Genomic DNA, 19,179 nt, shown 5'->3' with positions numbered 1-19,179 from the left:
ACCAGGACAGGAGTGGTTTTGATGCACAGTTGTTTTTATTGTCTTTTATCACAAAAATCAATTATTTACATAATAGTGTAAAATTACTTAAAACTGATGTTCCGTTATTACCCCTTTTTTATTTATATCAATATCATATTGGTTATCAACTAAGTTTTTTTATTTGATAACTTACCTAATTTGTACATATACAGTAGAAGTTGTTTTGTCAGTTAAATTCATCTTTGGCAAATTTCAAAATAAAGTTTTTCATACTGTATATTATAATGTTGTGATGCCTAAATTATATTTAAAACATTTGATCTTAATTTTTTATAGAATATTATCAGTTACTGACCTTTTGAGAAATGTTAAATTTAGCTTTTGCAAATTTTTTTTTTTAAACCAGGACAGAAGTGGTTTTGATGCACAAAATTATTTTTATTGTGTCTTATCAAAAAACACATTTATTTAAACCCATGAAAATGCAGATACTGTTGTAAATAATAGTGTAAAATCACTTAAAACTGTTGTTCCATTATTACCCCTTAGCAGATTTTGACTCGTATCAGTATTACAATTTATCTTAGTTTTTTATATTTTGTTTCTAATATAATTTTATCAGTTATGGCTTTTAGAAGAATATTATTATACCTATAGTTCGGTAACACTTTAGTATACAGACCAGTTCTCACTATTAACTAGTTGCTTATTAGCATGCATATTACTAGCATATTGGCTGTTTATTAGTACTTATAAATCACAATCTGTATGACCATATTCTACATCTTTAATCCTACCCAGTACCGAAACTTAACAACAATCTATTAATAAGCAGTAACTGGGAGTTTACTGAAGCAAAATTTGTACTTAATAGTTAGTTAATAGTGAGAACTGGACCTTAAAATAAAGTGTGGCGGAAAGTTCTTGAAAATGTAATTATATTGTTCCTAATACAGATGAATTGTCAAATGCAATCGATTCTCTAACATTTGCACTCTGTTTCTCTTTCATTGTAGCTTTGGTGTGATTTCGATAAATCCGGCTCATTTAGGAACCAGACATTTAATGCATCTGCCTCAATCCCCGATATCTGCTTCTACCCAGAGGTCTTTTCATCCACAACTTCCCACACAATCAGACCCACAGCTTCTTGCCAGTTTCAGTCTGTTAAAAGGATTGACAGAATTCTAGCAAATGTCTAAACCATTTAAAATCAATTCACTCACTGTACTTCGAGCGATAGGGTGTTAATAGTGAGGTTGTCTATCTGTTTATTGACAGTATTTCGTGTTTACTGGAGTGTTGGCGATGGTGACGTGTGCAGTGTTCCTCAGACTGAACTCGGTTCTGAAGCTGGCCATCCTGCTGATTATGATCGCTATCTACGCAGTGCTGACCGAGGCCTTCTACACACCACTCTTCATCCGCTATGACACACTTACACTCAATCAGAGGTACGTACGCAAACTCACACGTTGTGACATTAAGGAGCTGTTATAAAGAGCGAAATCATAAATCACATTTTAACAGTATGGACGTAATTGTAATGACTAAAGCAAGTTAGAAAGATGACGTGGACCAATTATAAGACCAATAAATGTCATCCTGTTTTTAAAGTAGCCGTCTGCGGTTTTTTTAATAGATTTCTGCAAGTTTTATGATTGACGTCACCCAGTCATAAATTTCTGTCTTCTGTCAAACACTTAATGAGAAGGACAGTTCAAATGTGGTGTGGTGGTCAAAAATTTAGGTTGGCAGCTCTACGTTTATAGGTTTGAACCATGAAAGGGTTGCAGTTTTGCCAGCATACACTTCCAAAAGTTAATTACATTTTTTATTTTGTTTTATTTTTTAATTCAGCAAGGCTGCATTAGATAGCAAAATGAAGACATTTACAGTGTTACAAAATATTTGTATTTGTAAAATTAGAAATGTTTCTTGAGCGCCAAACTGGTATTAGAATAATTTCTGAAGGATCATGTGACGCTGAAGACTGCAGTAATGATGCTGAAAATCTGGCTTTGCCATCACAGAAATAAATGTTCAAATAGAAAGCAGTTATTTTAAATTGTAACAATATTTTTTACATTGCCATTCAAAAGTTTGGGACCAGTATGATTTTTAATGTTTTTAAAGAAGACTCTGCTCATCAAGGCTGCATTTATTTGATTAAAAATACAGAAAAAAACTGTAATATTGTGAAATATTATTGCAATTTAAAAGAGTGGTTTTCTATTTTAATATATACTTTAAAACTGAATTTATTCCGGTGATGCAAAGCTGAATTTTCAGCATCATTACTCCGGTCTTTATTGTCACATGATCCTTCAGAAATCATTCTAATGATTCTGATTTATTATCAATGTTGGAAACAGTTGCTTATTATTTTTTTTAACCTGTGATACATTTTTCAGGATTCTTTGATTAATAAAGCATTTATTTAAAATAGAAATCTTTTGTAATAATATACACTATTGTTCAAAATTTGGGCACAGTAAATGTTTTCTTTCTTTCTTTGACAAAAATGAATATTTTTATTCAGCAAGGATGTGTTAAATTGATAAAAAGCAATAGTAAAGACTTTGTATTTTGAATAAATGCTGTTCTTTAACGTTTTATTGATCAATGAATCATGAAAAAATAATCATAGGTTCCAAAAAAATATGCTGTTTCCAACATTTATAATAAATTAGTATATTAGAATTATTACTGAAGGATCGTGTGACACTGAAGACTGTACTCCAGGCTGATAAAAATTCAGCTTTGCATCACAGAAATAAATTATATTTTAAAGTATATTGAAAACTGTTATTTTAAATTGCAATAATACTTTTAACTTTAGACTTCTTAAAAACATTAAAAATTGTACTGATCCCAAACTTTTGAACGGCCCTACAGAAAAAAGCTACTGTGCATTAAGTTCTTAATGGATGTCCACCATTTTTGCATGATATTTCAAAAACACTGTGAGAAATACCATGGTTTTACCATCAGAAAACAAATTAGTTGCAAGTACTCCTCCTTAGCAATCATCATCGTGCACCGCATTTACTCTTTTAATAAAAAGACTGTAAATTACTATGGATAAAACTGTCTACCAAATTCAACTTCTAGACAAGAAACAAGCCTCTAAAGCAGAACCAAATTCTGACTTTATATTACACTTTCATAAAAATAAACAAATCAGACAGGTTTTTTTTTCATATCAGATAACATAAGTGTTTAACAAACAGTGTACACTGTGATTATATCATCAAGGCTCTTTATGACATTTCTGACAGATGTTTGTGTTAACTAACTGCACTCTGGTCTTTATAAACGTGCTGCCGAGCTCATGAGACTTTCTTTCCCGTTTCCCTGGTTACAGCAAAAGCTTCCTGGGAACCAAGGAAACGTCTCTGCTTCTCATGGCGATGTTCCTTTTAGCTGTGTTCTACCACGGTCAACAGGTAACAGACATGCACACAAACGCTAACCTGACAGCGGATCGGGGCCATTCAGTGCCTATTTTATAATGTCACGTTTCTAAGAAACGGCTGCAAGTTATTGGCTGCTTCATAAGGTCTCACAGTCAATATATAAAAGCCCTTCTCTCTCTCTGACGCACCGTGTGTGCCAAGCTTTTTAAGTTCACTCTACTGATTGTTGTCTTTGATGCCGTAGATCAGGGGAAAGAGCCCATCTGAGCGGTGATGAGCGAGAGAGACAGAGAAATGAGCGCTGGGTTTGTGTAGGTGTGTGTGTGTGGTGTCGGCGCCGCTCTGATTAAGGCGCATGGAGTCTCACATATGACCGAAATGCTTTGTGCTTGTGCCATGTGTTGTGTCCGGCTATAAACTGCCTGCCCGTATTTAGCCCTCCTCCCCTCGTATCTATGGCAACAGCGTGTCATTTAGGCAGGTGGTGCCAGTGGCACTGCTTGGCCTATGGATTGGGACTTGGCATGTGTTTCTTGGACAGTGATTTGATCATTTCTTATTTATGCTTATCTTAGTGTGTGTGTGTGTGTGTGTGTGTGTGTGTTTTGGATGAATGAACAAGCACTCTGTCACTGCAGGTCAGTGTCTGTGAAGGTTTATTTTTCATATGCTATTGTTTTTGTGAGACATTTATTTGCATATATACAGTGGGGTGCAAAGAACACTGAAAATCTGAATAAAAATTTAATTTAAAAAGATTTAGGATTTTGAAAAACAAATAAGACAAAGAAATGTTTTGTAAAATGAGTTTTTAAAAAAGTTGTTCTGAAGATGTTCTGTTTTATTTATTTTTTAATCCAAAGTGTTAGTAGTGCTCTCTACTGTATATACGAATACGAGTCAAAAGTATTTGAACAGTAAGATTTTTAATGTTTTTAAAGAACACTCTTCTGCTCACCAAGCCTGCATTTATTTGATCCAAAACACAGCAAAAACAGTAAAATTGTGAAATATTTTTGCTATTTAAAATAACGGTTTTCTATTTTAATATATTTTCAAATGTAATTTATTCCTGTGATTTCAAAGCTGATTTTTAGCATCATTACTCCAGTCACATGATTCTTCAGAAATCATTCTAATTTTCTTATTTGCTGCTCAAAAAACATTTATTATTATTATTGTTATTTTGAAAACAGCTGAGTAGAATGTTTTTAGGTTTCTTTGATAAATAGAAAGTTCAGAAGAACAGCATTTATATGAAGTAGAAATCTTTTGTAACATTATAAATGTCTTTATCATCACTTTTGACCAATTTAAAGCACCCTTGCTAAATAAAAGTTTTCATTTCTATAATGAATACCAAAAATAAAAAAATACTGACTTAAAAGTTTTGAATAGTATAGTGTATAATGTTACAATTAAAGCATTTACATTTTCAGATAAATGCTGATCTTTGGACCTTTCTATTCATCAAAGAATCCTGAAAAAATGTACTCAGCTGTTTCAAATATTTATAATAATAATAAATGTTTCTTAAACAGCAAATCAGCATATTAGAATGATTTCTGAAGGATCATGTGACACTGAAGACTGGAGTAATGATGCAGAAAATTTAGCTTTGATCACAGGAATAAATTACTTTTTAAAATATATTAAAATAGAAAGCAGTTATTTTAAATAGTAAAAATATTTCACAATATTACTGCTTTCGCTGTATTTTGGGTCAAATAAAAAAAAAAAAAAAAAAAAAAACATTAAAAATCTTACTGTTCATAAACTTTTGACTCGTAGCGTATATTCACAGTTATTTAAAACAATGTAATTGTTTAATTGCTTCTAGACTGCAAAAACATTCATAAGAAAACACAATTAACTAAGAGTGAAAACATTATTATTGTTTTTATCTTGCTTTCTAGTTTAAATTTCTCAAAACGTATAAAACAAAACTTGATGCAACTGTGTAAGACAATGCTTGTCATAAAGTATTTTATCATGAATTTAAGTGTATTTTGTCTTGCTTTAGTAATCTTTGCTTCAGTAAATTGCTTCAGTAAATCAAGTTAAAAAAAAACAAAAATAAAATATGGAGCCTGTTGTAATTGGGGAAAAACATTAAGATGGTAGGACAATTATTTTTCAGTGGTTTTGTAACGCTCACAAAACTTTTGGGATGAAAATAATATGAGAAAAAACAGTTTTAATACTTTAGTTTCTTGAGGGAACGCAATACTTTTGCAAGAGAATTCAAATGTTTTGTGAGCCAACGCAAAAGCAATGAAATATAATTTTCCTCCCATTTCATATTTTTGTCTCCTTAAGTGCTTCTTAAAAACAAAACACTCAGTGAAGTAAGATAAAAAAAAAAATTTAAAGATACATTCTCTGAAAACAAGTCTTTATATATTATGTATTCTGGCTTCTCAAAAAAGTGTCTTGTTTTAAGGATTTTAAGATATTTTGGAGAAACTGAATAATTAAAAGCATACAAAAACGTTGTTTTGCAGTGTAGACAGAACTGAGATTAAAAAGAGAGCCAATTTTGGCTTAAGTATTTTGCTTTAGTGTGTCTGTTTAGTCTTTCTAAGGAGTTTTTGAAGAAAAATCTAGGACAAAGTAAATGGTTTCTATAAATGGAGAACTCCAATGCATCTACTGAGCTCTGAAAGGCAATAAAATGGCGTAAATTCAGCACATGTTCCCCTTGATTAAACTGTGAATGCAGGTACATGCCTTGCTCAAGGGAATACGGCGTAAGGGGATATAACTTTTGTATTATCTGCTGAGTGAGAGCCTTGAGAGCCAGTATGTCACCATCAAAGAGCTTAGCACATCATTTTATCATGGATAAAACAATGCATTCATTTTAGCCACTATTGTAACAGCTGCTCTTCCACCAGCCAGACTTTAACTTCTAATAGCGATGAAGTCCCGAATCAGACAGTGGCGAGATTCAAAACCAGGCCTCCCAGGACACCTAAAACTTTTAAAACTCATTTGTGTTAAACTCTTTTCATACAGTTTGCTTTTGTCAAAAGTAATTTGGTTGATATGCACTGCTTTAATTGTCTACTGTCTGAGTGTGTGCGTCCGTCTCTATGTGTGTCTGCATGTTTTAGAGGTTAATGGAGGTTAGTCTTGTTGATGTGTTTTCAATAATCAGTCGGACAGTCGTACACCCCTGTCTGCCCCACTTGCATAATTACTGCTCATAAAATCATCTTTCGCTCCATGCTCAGTCTGAGAGCATACGCAAATAAATGCACGCACACATGCATTTTACACTCATACACATGCATAAACACTTACATCACACCCTGACTGTTAGTAAATTAATTTTTCAATCTGGACGCCTTTGTGAAACAGTTTCAATTAAAGCTGGATATTAATGTATGCAGATGAGCGTGTGTTACTGCTTAATTAGAGGGGACCTTGTTGGAGCTCTTCGTTTGGAAAAGAGCTGATGGAAGCCAGGCTGAACAGAGATATCAGAAACGTGGCAAGGCTCGCTTCCTGTTAGAGTCGAGGAGTACCACAAAGGGTCACGACAATGGCAAAGCATTTAAGAGTACTTACTGAGTGCAGTGTATGAAAGGAATAAAACAGTGATGTCATACTCATGTTGCTTGAGGACTAAAGGAGATTTTTAGCTTTCAGAATATCTGTAGTTGACAAGCTGTAAAAATGTCTTTTTTTTTTAAAAGAAATGAATACTTTTATTTGGGATGGACACATTAAAATGAATCTAAAGCAGGGCTGGGTTTTGACACAAATGTGACCCTGGACCACAAAACCAGTCATAAGTAGCAGAGGTAATATTTGTAGGAATAGCCAAAAATACATTGTATGGGTCAAAAGTATTGATTTTTCTTTTATGCCACAAATCATTAGGATATGCATTGCTAAGAACGTCATTTGGACAAGTTTAAAGGAATATTTTTTTTATTTTTTCACCTTCACATTCCAGATTCTTTTAATCTCAGCAAATATTGTCCTATTCTAACAAACCATACATCAGTGGAAAGCCTATTTATTCAGCTTTCAAAATTCCCATTGTGATTTAATTCAGTATAGATTATTTTGGATACACTTTCAAATTAATTAAAATAAATTAAATTCCAAATACAGTTGAGGTCAAAAGTTTACATCCCCCTTTCATAATCTGCACAATATTAATTATTTTGTTTTGTTTCATTAAGGTTTTTCATGAGTCCCTTGTTTATCCTAAACAGTTAAACTGCCTGCCGTTCTTCAGAAAAATCCTTCAGGTCCCACAAAATCTTGGGTTTTTCAGCATTTTTGTGTATTTGAACCCTTTCAAAAAAAGACTGAGAGGTGAAAACTTTTTGCATTTAAAGATCAATTTTGTCTTCTGGCAAAGACTATTTTCTGTAGCCTCTGAGTACTAAAATTAAAAAATGTGATGTTTAGGCATAATAAGAAAAATGTACGTTTCTCCAATCTGTTCAAAAGTTTTCACCCCCCAGCTCTTAATGCATCATCAAGTGTATGTAAACTTTTGAACGGTGTCATTTTTATAAATTTAACTATTATTATAGGACTAGATGTAAACATCTTTTATGTGAAACATCTTATTCAGGTCAGTACTAAATAAACAATAACATGCATTTTGTATGATCCCTCTTATTTTGGTAAAATAATTAATATTTAGCAGATTCTGAAAGGGGGGTGTAAACTTTTGACCTCAACTGTATTTTAAATTTATTTTAATTAGTTTTAAAGTGTTAAAAATATAAAAATAAAAATATTATTTAGACTTAATCAAATAAATCCAGTCATCGACATAAGAGACTTCCTTCACAAGCATTTAAAAATCTATTGACCTCAAACTTTGAAATGGTAGCATACTTTGTCCTTTTGAGAGAGTAAAGTTCGAGTTCAGGTTGGAGGAGTAAGTCATTAATCTGTCTGTGACATTTCGAAGCACTGAAGTTTAATTATTTTAATGTGACATTTTATATTGCTCTGATAGTCCCAGATGAGGGATCATGATTCATCTAGTGAAGCTGAAGGACAGCTGTGACTGTAGACTAAGTGTTCCAAAGAAAGTTAAATGGAGTAGCGCAAATGCATAAATTGGGCAGAGGGCACAAGGCTCAAATGGTTTAGTTATCAGGAAGTAGAAATGACCCAGATGCAGACTGTCCCACATATTACTGTGCATGATACAATATAGAGACTTTCAAGGCTCTAAAGAAGTCATATGCCATTACTTTAAAAAGCAGCAAGTGAGAAAACACACTCCTGCAATTAAGATTCAGCTCAGATGATTTTGACGTCTTGTGATCCAGTCACTGCAATGTACAGAGTGGTCAATAGTGCATGTGATTTGTAGTGTAAACACAAATCTGTCCTGATGCCTCATAGACAGCGCTTTTTGCACTTTGTCAACATGCAATAACACAAACATTGTGAGTGATGTGTGTGTTCATGAAATAAGAGACTCTCCTTTTGAAACTGAACACTAGTGGTCACAGGAAACACATCAGAGATGCTTGTCCAGATACAGCAAGAAGCAAAATGCATCAGCTGATGTACCTGTGATCAGATCACCCAAGATGGATCTTGATACAAGTGTAGATAGAGCCAGCTTAACCAGACAAAATTCAATATATGTGCTGTCCAAATGTAAAACAGTGTAGTTTGGTGGTGAGGTTGTGGCATCTTACTCTGGGGCTTGGAATCAGCTTAAAACAGTGGGAGGAACTGATGAGAGGTCTGCCAAAAACCTGATGCTTTTAGCAGAACAATGATCCCAATGCCAAATTAACTTTTTAATTAAGGTCCTAGAGGGGCTCAGAAACAAAAATGTGAATAACCTACAGTAGCCTAGTTAAAGACTAGTATAATTCAACTGAGAATATGGCATGGTTTTAAAAATGATGGTGCACAAATCTGATTAACCTCAAGAAACTGGAGCAAATCTGCATGGAGCAATGAGCCAAAATCGCGAATACAAAAATGAGTGAAAGCACTTTTAATAGGGATGTAAACGGTATTATCAATATAGTGGTATCACAATGGACCTTTCTCACAATGGTTTCTCATAGCGGAAGTCGTCATAGTTGAGTAAAATCCGATAGCAGTGAATGGGAGAGTACCACAAATATATTTTTTGCATTCCCATTTGCTCAAATAGCAAAAGAAAAACTACACGATAGTGTTTTCACGACTTATATTAAATTGAGATTATTTTTAAAAATTAACCTATGTAAGGACATCAGTGTTATAAAGCATTTGTACATTTTTGTTCCTGATTATGAGATATTTTCCACATTTAAGAAGAAAGTGCACATCTCTGCATCTTTCCTATCGTTGAGTATCTACAGATGGTTTCCTCCTCTGGTTGCTAGGATTTTTGTGTGCGTTTTTTTTTTTTTTTTTTTTTTTTCCAGTGACTGGATCGTGTTTGCTGAGTGTGTATTGGCAATTTATCTGCTTAGTATTGCTAACAGTTATTAGATATACCTTTTTTTGTCTCTCTCTTCTTCGAAACTTAAAGCCTTTTTTTCTTTTCTTTAGTTTTTGAATTTGCAAATTGCAAATAAATATTTTAGGCAAGGTTTAAGAAGTTTCTTAAGAACCAAATCAGCATATTAAAATTATTTCTAAAGCATTATTAAGACTAAAGTAATGACATAAATAATAATAATAAAATAAATTACATTTTGAAATATATTAAAATAGAAAACAGTTATTTCAGAGTATTTCTGTTTTTACTGTATTTTATTTTTTACTGCAGCCTTGGTGAGCATAAGAGACTTCTTCCTCTGTATATTTAATTTTGTTATTAATGTATTTTGTCCATCACTGTCTGTCAAATAATATAATATAATATAATATAATATAATATAATATAATATAATATAATATAATATAATATAATATAATATAATATAATATTCTTTGCATTTGTGCAGACAAACATTCAGTCTTAAAATGTGATCAGATGATATGAGTCTATCTGGGCTTCTCTCTGATCTGTACAGTCATAGAATATGGCGATCTTATCTGCGAAGGAGTATGTGAGCCTGATGAATGCTTTGTACAATATAGGGCTACAACACTGATTGTCTGCCCTGTGTTTTTGCTTGTTTATGTTGATTTAATGTATCTCGTGATGCTTTTTAGTTCTGACTAGGTTTCTTCTCTCTGTCTCTCAGCTGGAGTATACCGCTCGTCTGGACTTCCTATGGCGTGTACAGGCGAAGGAAGAGATAAATGAGATGCGAGAGCTGCGTGAACACAATGAGAACATGCTCCGGAACATTCTCCCCAGCCATGTCGCACGCCACTTCCTGGAGAAAGACAGAGACAATGAGGTAGAGAGACAGAATGGATCTGGGTGTCTCACTCCTTTAGTCTGACAGGAAAAGCATGGCAGCACTTAGACAGCAGGAACATGTGAGGAGTGGATGAATCACTGCCACTTTCACTCGCTCTGTTCTTTGTTCTTTATTGGCATGACTTTTTGTAAGCAGTTGAAACTGCGGAAGTTAAAGCTAGTTAAGAAAGTTATACAAATCAATAATTGAGATATGTGATAAAACAAGAACTCTGTTCCAAAATTTGGTGATCTGCCTACTTTCCTGCCTACTTTCTTCCTGTCTTTCTTTCTTTCCTTCTGTTATTTCTTCTTTTTCTTCCTTCATTTTGTTAGTTCTTTTTTCTTCCTTAATTCCTTCCTTCCTTTTGTTGTTTCTTCTTTCCTTACTTCTTTCTTTCTTCCTTTTGTTCTTCCTTCCTTCCTTCCTTCCTTTTGTTCTTTCTTTCTTCCTTTCCTTCTTTACCTTCTTTTCCTATTCTTTCTTTCTTTCTTTCTTTCTTTCTTCCTTTTGTTCTTCCTTCCTTTTCTTTCTTTCTTTCTTTCATTCCTTCCTTTTGTTCTTTTTATCTTTTATTCTTTCTTTCTTTTCTTCCTTATTTACTTCCTTTCATTCTCTCTTCCTTCCTTCTTTCCTTTCTTTCTTTCTTTCTTTCTTTCTTTCTTCCTTCCTTCCTTCCTTTCGTTCTTTCTTTCTTGTTTTCTTTCTTTTCTTCCTTCTTTCTTTCTTTTCCTCTTTCTTTCTTTCCTTCCTTCCTTATTTACTTCCTTTTGTTCTTCCTTTTTTCTTCCTTTCTTATTTACTTTTTCTTTCTTTCCTTCTTTCTTTTTCTTTCTTTCTTTCCTTCCTTCCTTATTTACTTCCTTTCATTCTTTTTTCCTTCTTTCTTTCTTTCTTTCCTTCCTTATTTACTTCCTTTCATTCTTTCTTTCTTGTTTTCTTTCTTTTCTTCCTTCTTTCTTTCTTTTCCTCTTTCTTTCTTTATTTCTTTCCTTCCTTATTTACTTCCTTTCGTTCTTTCTCTTTTTTCCTTCCTTCCTTATTTAATTCCTTTCTTTCTTTCTTTCTTTCTTTCTTTCTTTCCTTTATTTACTTCCTTTCATTCTTTTTTCCTTATTTCTTTCTTTTTTCTTTCTTTCTTTCTTTCTTTCTTTCTTTCTTTCTTTCTTTCTTTCTTTCTTTCTTTCTTTCCTTCCTTCCTTCCTTATTTACTTCCTTTCATTCCTTTTTCCTTATTTCTTTCTTTCTTTCCTTCCTTATTTACTTCCTTTCATTCTTTCTTTCTTGTTTTCTTTCTTTTCCTCTTTCTTTCTTTCTCTTTCTTTCCTTCCTTATTTACTTCCTTTCGTTCTTTCTTTCTTTCTTTCCTTCCTTCCTTATTTACTTCCTTTCTTTTTTCCTTCTTTCTTTCTTTCCTTCCTTCCTTATTTGCTTCCTTTCATTCTTTTTTCCTTCTTTCTTTCTTTCTTGTTTTCTTTCTGTCTGTCTTTGTTCTGTCCTTCTTTCTTTTCATTTTGTAAAAGCATCCTGTGTGTTGATGTTCTCTCTTGTCCTGACGTGACTGCTGTTTATTTCTGGAATGTTCCGCTGTCAGTCAATCAGACAATAGGGAGGCTAAATAATGGAGCTGTATAACTCACAGATAAAAAATGCATCCATTAGGCTTGTGTGTGTGAGAGAGAGAGTGTGTGTGTATTGAGTTGCATTAATTATCCCATTCATTTATAATCAGGTGGAGTATTGAGGCATGATTTAACTGCTGACGCTAAATGTGTGTGTGTGTCTGCGCTTGAGTGTGTGAACTATAATTTACGTCACTCTCCGCTATTATTAAGATGAGAAAATGATCCCTCTCCCTCACACATGCACACATACCCTGTCTTGCTCGCAAAACCTGCCACTCTTAAAGGGCACTGCAGTAATTTAGTTCAGTGACTAACACTTATTAAGTGTATTATTACCTGTTTTCTACACTTGTCTTCAGCAGTCACTGACTTTTTGTATGTACAGTCGCTCAGCAGTACTGGTATGCAGTGATGACATCATGCGTCAGTGGGGCGTAGCAGTGCAGTGCTGAATGTTTGGGGTGTATTGAGAGAGTTTAGCCTCCTCTAATATTGATCAAACTATTAACCACAGTTCCCTCTTTAAACAACATAGTAGTTAGAGCAGTGGCCTAGTGGTTTGCACTCATTACACCTCAAATGTATTGAGTAATTAGTCACACACTTCATCTGAATTGCATACTTAATTAGAAAGGTGTGGTAGATGTGTATGTTGTGGTATGTTAGGTAGCACCTGTGAGATCTGTGCATAACCATGTGTATATGGGAAGTGTCTATTAAATATTTGTCATTTTTTATTTTTTTTTAGGGCTGTTATTGTGTTCTGCCTTTTGACTGGTATACCCATTCAGGAATTTATTATTTCTTATTAATTCTACATAAAAAGCATTACATTATTATATTATATTATATATATATATTAGTTAGAATAGCATTAATAAAATAGGGTTAATGTATAATAATTTCTTAACATATATTACATTAATACTATATTGATAATATATGACTAATATATTGCAATAGCATTAATAACTTTTTATGATGTATGTTAATCATGTTTTTTGTATTTGTATTCATTTTAATTTTAGTTTGTTTGAATCATTTTTTGCTCGTGCAACACTTTTTAATGCGTTAATTGTATATAAAAATCATTATATATATATATATATATATATATGTCAGAATAGCATTCATAAAATATAAGGTTAATGTATAATAATTTATTACCCATACTGTATTAATAATAATATATTAATATATAATTAATAATATATTGCAATAAAATTAATAACATTTTATAATATATGTGAAGTGAACCATGCTTTTTTTTTATCTTAACTTTTTAAAACCTTTTTTATATTATCTGACATTATATATCAAATATCAACTTTGTCAGCAGTGTTATTTCAGTATCACTAAAAAATATTAGTTTTTAATATTTTAAATTAATTGTTTATATTTTTCATTTTGATTTTAATTTTAGTTACATTTTTAGTAATTTGGTTGTGTGTTTTTGCAATTTTTATTGTTTTTTTGTGAATATGTATGTATAGTTTTTATTAATTTTATTTATTACAATTTTATATTGTTAAGTTACACTAAATGAAAATGAGAAATGTTGCCTTGGTAACATTTGATAGAAATAATTTGAATTTATGTATGTATGTATGTATTTATTTTTATTTACCTGCAGGTAGCCATTGCAACACTTGTTTGTTTTTAAGATGAGTAATTATATTAAAAAATAATATGTTATAAATATTATATATAAAAATATAGAAATATATATATATTGCACACTTAATTAACAACAAAATATATGTAAACTATGTTTTTGTATGGTCTATGTCTTCTTTTGGCATTACATATCAAATATCAGCCTTACCAGCTGCATCTGTTCTGCCTTCTGTTCTTATGAGTCAATCAACTGTGTTCGTTATAAAGCAACACTGCCCTCTAGTGGACCGTTTTAAAATGTCAACCCATGCTGCATATACTACATGCATTCTGTTATTGTTCTGAAGCTCATTGGACCCATATATGTATTCACATGTGTTGTTTTAAAGCTCATTTGTGTCAAAAGTTGACCTTATTCCAGGAAGGAGGTTTCTAACGTGTGATCTCTGTCCATAGGAACTCTACTCGCAGTCATATGACGCGGTGGGAGTGATGTTCGCCTCCATTCCGGGCTTTGCTGATTTTTACTCGCAGACTGAGATGAATAATCAGGGCGTGGAGTGTTTGCGGCTGCTCAACGAGATCATCGCTGATTTTGATGAGGTCAGAATTCTACCAGCACAAACATACACATATTTAAAGGCACAGTTCAGCAATAAATGACAATTCTGTCAATATTTACTCACCCCCCCATGTTGATCCAAATTCATTCAATAACAGACAAAAATGACAACATACAGGTTTGTTATGAAAAGAGGGTAAGTAAATAATGGCAGAATTGTCATTTTAGGCTGAACTATCCCTTTAATATTAATGATTCTCTCTAAAACACTCAGATCCATCACACCTGCACAGAAGCTGCTGATGAATGTTTAATGCTACATATGTAGGCTGTCATATCTGAAAGATTGTCTCTCTGCAGCTGCTGGGGGAGGAGCGATTTCAGGACATCGAGAAGATAAAAACCATCGGCAGCACATACATGGCAGTGTCAGGACTGTCTCCTGAGAAACAAGTATGAAAACATTTGCACACACCTACAGAAACCTGAAACAGATATTATCTGAAGTCTTCTTTTAAGCCTGCAGTGTCTGTAGTTTGAAATCTATAAAAGGATGTAGTTTGTGCACTAATCTTTCTATATGTGTGTGCGTTACCATAGCAATGCGAGGATAAATGGGGGCATCTGTGCGCGCTGGCCGATTTCGCCATTGCACTGAATGAAAGCATTCAGGAGATCAACAAACATTCGTTTAACAACTTCCAGCTCAGAATCGGTAAGAGTTGAATGATGTAAACACAAATAATGTAGTACCACCTTTGAAAGTGAGAATGTAGCATGACAGTGACTTTAATCACCCAGGATTTTTCCAGTTCGTTTTCTCTATAGGCATTTTTTGATAAGGATTCAAAGCCATAAATTAAAACCAGCTCTGAGATACTTCATAACATTACAAAATTTGATTTAAAGGATTAGTTTCCTTACAGAATAAAAAATTCTTGAGAATTTACTCACCCCCATGTCATCCAAGACTTTTGTGTCTTTCTTTCTTCAGTCAAAAAGAAATTAAGGTTTTTGAGGAAAACATTCCAGGATTTTTCTCCATATAGTGGATTTCAATAGTGTCCAATGGGTTGAAGGTCCAAATTGCAGTTGCAATGCAGCTCAAAAGGCACTAAACGATCCCAGCCGAGGAATAAGGGTCTTGTCTAGCGAAATGATCTGTAATTTTCTTAAAAAATTTAAAATTTATATCCTTTTTAACCACAACTGCTTGTCTTGCAAAAACTTGACCTCACATATTACGTAATGACGTACGTGTGATGTAGGCAGAAGTTTCAAGCTAGTGTTTACAAAGCAAATGTGCAAAGAAAGTCAAAAAAAGATAAAACAAAGATGTTGGACAAGTTGGAGGTGAGTTAAGATGGAGTTTTTCACCCTACCTTACCTTAAAAAGTACACAGATAAAGAACTAACTGTGTGACTTTTTCAAGATGAGCATTTGTGGTAAAAAGGTTAATAAATGTGTATTTTTTGTTGGAAAATGACTGACCCTTATTCCTCTGCTGGGATCATGTAGAGCCCTTTGAAGCTGGGTTAAAACTGCTATTTGGACCTTCATTCTACTGATCCCCAATGAAGTCCACTATATGGAGAAAATCCTGGAAAGTTTTTCTCAAAAACCTTAATTTCTTTTCGAATGAATAAAGACAGACAAGAACATCTTGACATGGGGGTTAGTAAATTATCATTTTTATTCTGGAAGTGAACTAATCGTTTAAAGCAAAACAAATTAGAAGAGATTTATTTTTGATGGAATTTGTATTGCAAAATATTATTGCAAAAGATATTTGAGGTTGTAAGGAGATTCAATTATGTAATTTGCAATGGTTTGTGGGAGTGGGCAGTCACTTTTCCTGTTTCCATGGTTACTTCTTTGACTGGTCAGTGTCCTTTCAGGATCATGGGTAATGAAATTCCTTGCCATGTGCTTTATTTTAAAATCATGCTGAAAACTTTATTATTATTAGTGTTATTTATCTCAAATGTAAATTCTAAATTTTATCTTTTTTTACACTACCATTTAAAAGTATGAGGTCAGTAAGATTTTATTTTTAAGAAATTAAAACTCTTATGCAGCAATTAATACCTTTATTATGCATTAAATTGGTTAAATTGACAGTAAAACTTTTATAATGTTACAAAAGATTTCCATTTCAAGTAAATGTTTTTTTTAACTCTGTTCATCACAGAATCCTGAAAAAATGTATTACAGTTTCTGTCTTAAAAATAATAGGCAGCACAACCTTTGTCAGCTAATAATGATAAGATAATATATGTATGTATATATATAATAATGTTTGCTTAGCACCAAATAAGCATATTAGAATGATTTTGGAAGGATCATGTGACGCTGAAGATACTGAAGAAGTTTTGCCATAACAAAAAAAAAAAAAAAAAAAAAGATTAAAAATAGACAAAATGGTAATGTTGTGAAATATTATTGCAATTTAAAATAGTGGTTTTCCATTTTAATATTCTTTAAAATAGAATTTATTTCTGTGATGCAAAGCTGAAATTTCAGCACATTACTCCGGTCTTCAGTGTCACATGATCCTTCATATTCTAATAATCATCTAATATGCTGATTTATTATCTATTTATTTATTGTAATAATATACACTACCGTTCAAAGTTTGGGGTCAGTAATTTTTTTCTTTCTTTGAAATAAATTAATACTTTTATTCAGCAAGGATGTTAATTTAATAAAACGTGAAATGCTGTTCTTATTAACTTGTTATTCATCAAAGAATCCTGAAAAAAATGATCACAGGTTCTAAAAAAAAAAAAGAAAATGAAATTAAGCAGCAACTGTTTCCAACATCACTGATCATAAATTAGCATATTAGAATAATTTCTGAAGGATCAAGTGACACTGAAGACTGGAGTAATGGCTGATGAAAATTCCGCTTTGCATCATAGAAATAAATTATATTTTAAAGTATATTCAAATAAAAAACTATTATTTTAAATTGCAATAATATTTCATAATAATACTTTTTTTCTGAATTTTTGATCAAATAAATGGAACTTTGATGAGCATAAGATACATAAGAGACTAAAAATCTTACTGATCCCAAACTTTTGAACGGCAACCTTTATCTAGCCCTTATCACCTTCTAAATGTATTTAATAATGTATGTACCTATTTTTTAGCTGATTTACTTTGTTCTTACTATGAATAGATTGTTGTGGCATAAAGTAGTCTAATAAATAAATTAATTGATTAAAAAAGAAGCCCCACACTATTACTTGACAACCTCAGATCTGTCTTGAAAGATTTATTATCACCAAACATCAGTGTTTTTCTGATGAAAATGAATAGGATTTTTTACTTTTTACTTTCTTAATAGCCCTATATTAAAAGGCTGAAATGCAGCTGGATCATTTAGTCTTTTTAACATTGAGATGTGCTGATGCCGACCCTGTGCTCTCCTCTCTCCTCAGGTATGGCTCATGGCTCTGTGGTGGCTGGAGTGATCGGCGCTAAAAAGCCGCAGTATGATATTTGGGGGAAGACTGTCAATCTGGCAAGTCGGATGGACAGCACAGGTGTCAGCGGGAAGATCCAGCTCCCGGAGGAGACCTACGCCATCCTTAACGAGCGTGGCTTCGCCTTCGAGTACAGAGGCGAGATTTACGTGAAGGGCATCAGTGAACAGGAAGGCAAGATCCGCACGCACTTCCTGCTGGGCCGCGTGCAGCCCAACCCGCTCATCCTGCAGCCGAGGAAGCTCACGGGCCAGTACTCGCTCGCCGCCGTGGTGCTCGGCCTGGTCCAGTCTCTCAATCGCCAGAAACAGAAACAAATCCTCAATGAAAACAACAACTCAGGCATCATGAAGGGCCACTACAACCGCAGAACTCTGCTGGCGCCGGGCGGCTCGGACACGAGCCACGCCGAGGTCACGGACAAGAGCGAGCTGGCCTAGAGGATGGGGAAAACGAACTGCGTACTTAACCAAAAGACTGAGCTGTACTTCAGACTGCTCCCGCTGACTGGGTGTCTCTTGCTGTCTGTGTTTCTTTTTGTATTTCTTTTGTATTTGAGAAACAATAAAGGGGTTTAATTTTTTTATAAAGGTATGGGCTTCTTTTAAATAAAGGTCAGTATGTTTGATCGTTCACATTCATGATGACGTCTTCACGTTATGTCGGAATTGTAACTCTGAGGTTCTACTCAGAATTATTAACGTTCCTATCCACCTTTTTCTTAAATGCGGAAGTAAGTCTATACGTGAGACTTACTTGATAACGAGAAGAATAACAACGGTAAACGGTAAAACTGTTTGCACTACAAACCAGTGTGTTCATAATTAAGATAATACATTAAAATAACATGGTAAGACACCATTTTGCAATATCACGCAGCAAAAATGAGCTGTTTTGTCCAGCTAAAAATAGCTGGACGCAAATGAAACCGGAAGCCAGACCCATAAAATTTACAAATGGCTGCTTCCATTCTTACGGGAAAAAAGGTGGATAGTCCTGGATTTTATTTAACACTTACAACCAAAGTGGTCCCATTTGCAGCTTTTTTGTTGTTGACAGTAAAATATTTAATCATATACATTGTTTATACATTTACTTCTATATTTCAGAAGAGAAGAAAGAACATTAGGCCAAGACAT

At 33.3% G+C, this 19,179-nt stretch overlaps 1 protein-coding gene across 1 annotated transcript in view; it reads left to right on the top strand.

The window, feature by feature from the left end:
• adcy8 (adenylate cyclase 8 (brain)) overlaps positions 1-18,749 on the top strand; it is a 74,507-nt gene extending 55,758 nt beyond the window's left edge. Inside the window, exons 20-27 of the mRNA XM_051127051.1 lie at positions 999-1,088; positions 1,264-1,436; positions 3,350-3,431; positions 10,583-10,741; positions 14,443-14,589; positions 14,909-15,001; positions 15,149-15,263; positions 17,996-18,749. Coding sequence (XP_050983008.1) covers positions 999-1,088; positions 1,264-1,436; positions 3,350-3,431; positions 10,583-10,741; positions 14,443-14,589; positions 14,909-15,001; positions 15,149-15,263; positions 17,996-18,480 — 1,344 coding nt within the window. The 3' untranslated portion in view covers positions 18,481-18,749. The remainder of the gene's footprint in view (positions 1-998; positions 1,089-1,263; positions 1,437-3,349; positions 3,432-10,582; positions 10,742-14,442; positions 14,590-14,908; positions 15,002-15,148; positions 15,264-17,995) is intronic.
• The last annotated feature ends 430 nt before the right edge of the window (positions 18,750-19,179 follow it).

Source organism: Labeo rohita, chromosome 2 (assembly GCF_022985175.1).
Source record: "Labeo rohita strain BAU-BD-2019 chromosome 2, IGBB_LRoh.1.0, whole genome shotgun sequence".
Classification (NCBI taxonomy): domain Eukaryota; kingdom Metazoa; phylum Chordata; class Actinopteri; order Cypriniformes; family Cyprinidae; genus Labeo; species Labeo rohita.
This window is presented reverse-complemented; position numbering and strand designations above follow the sequence as displayed.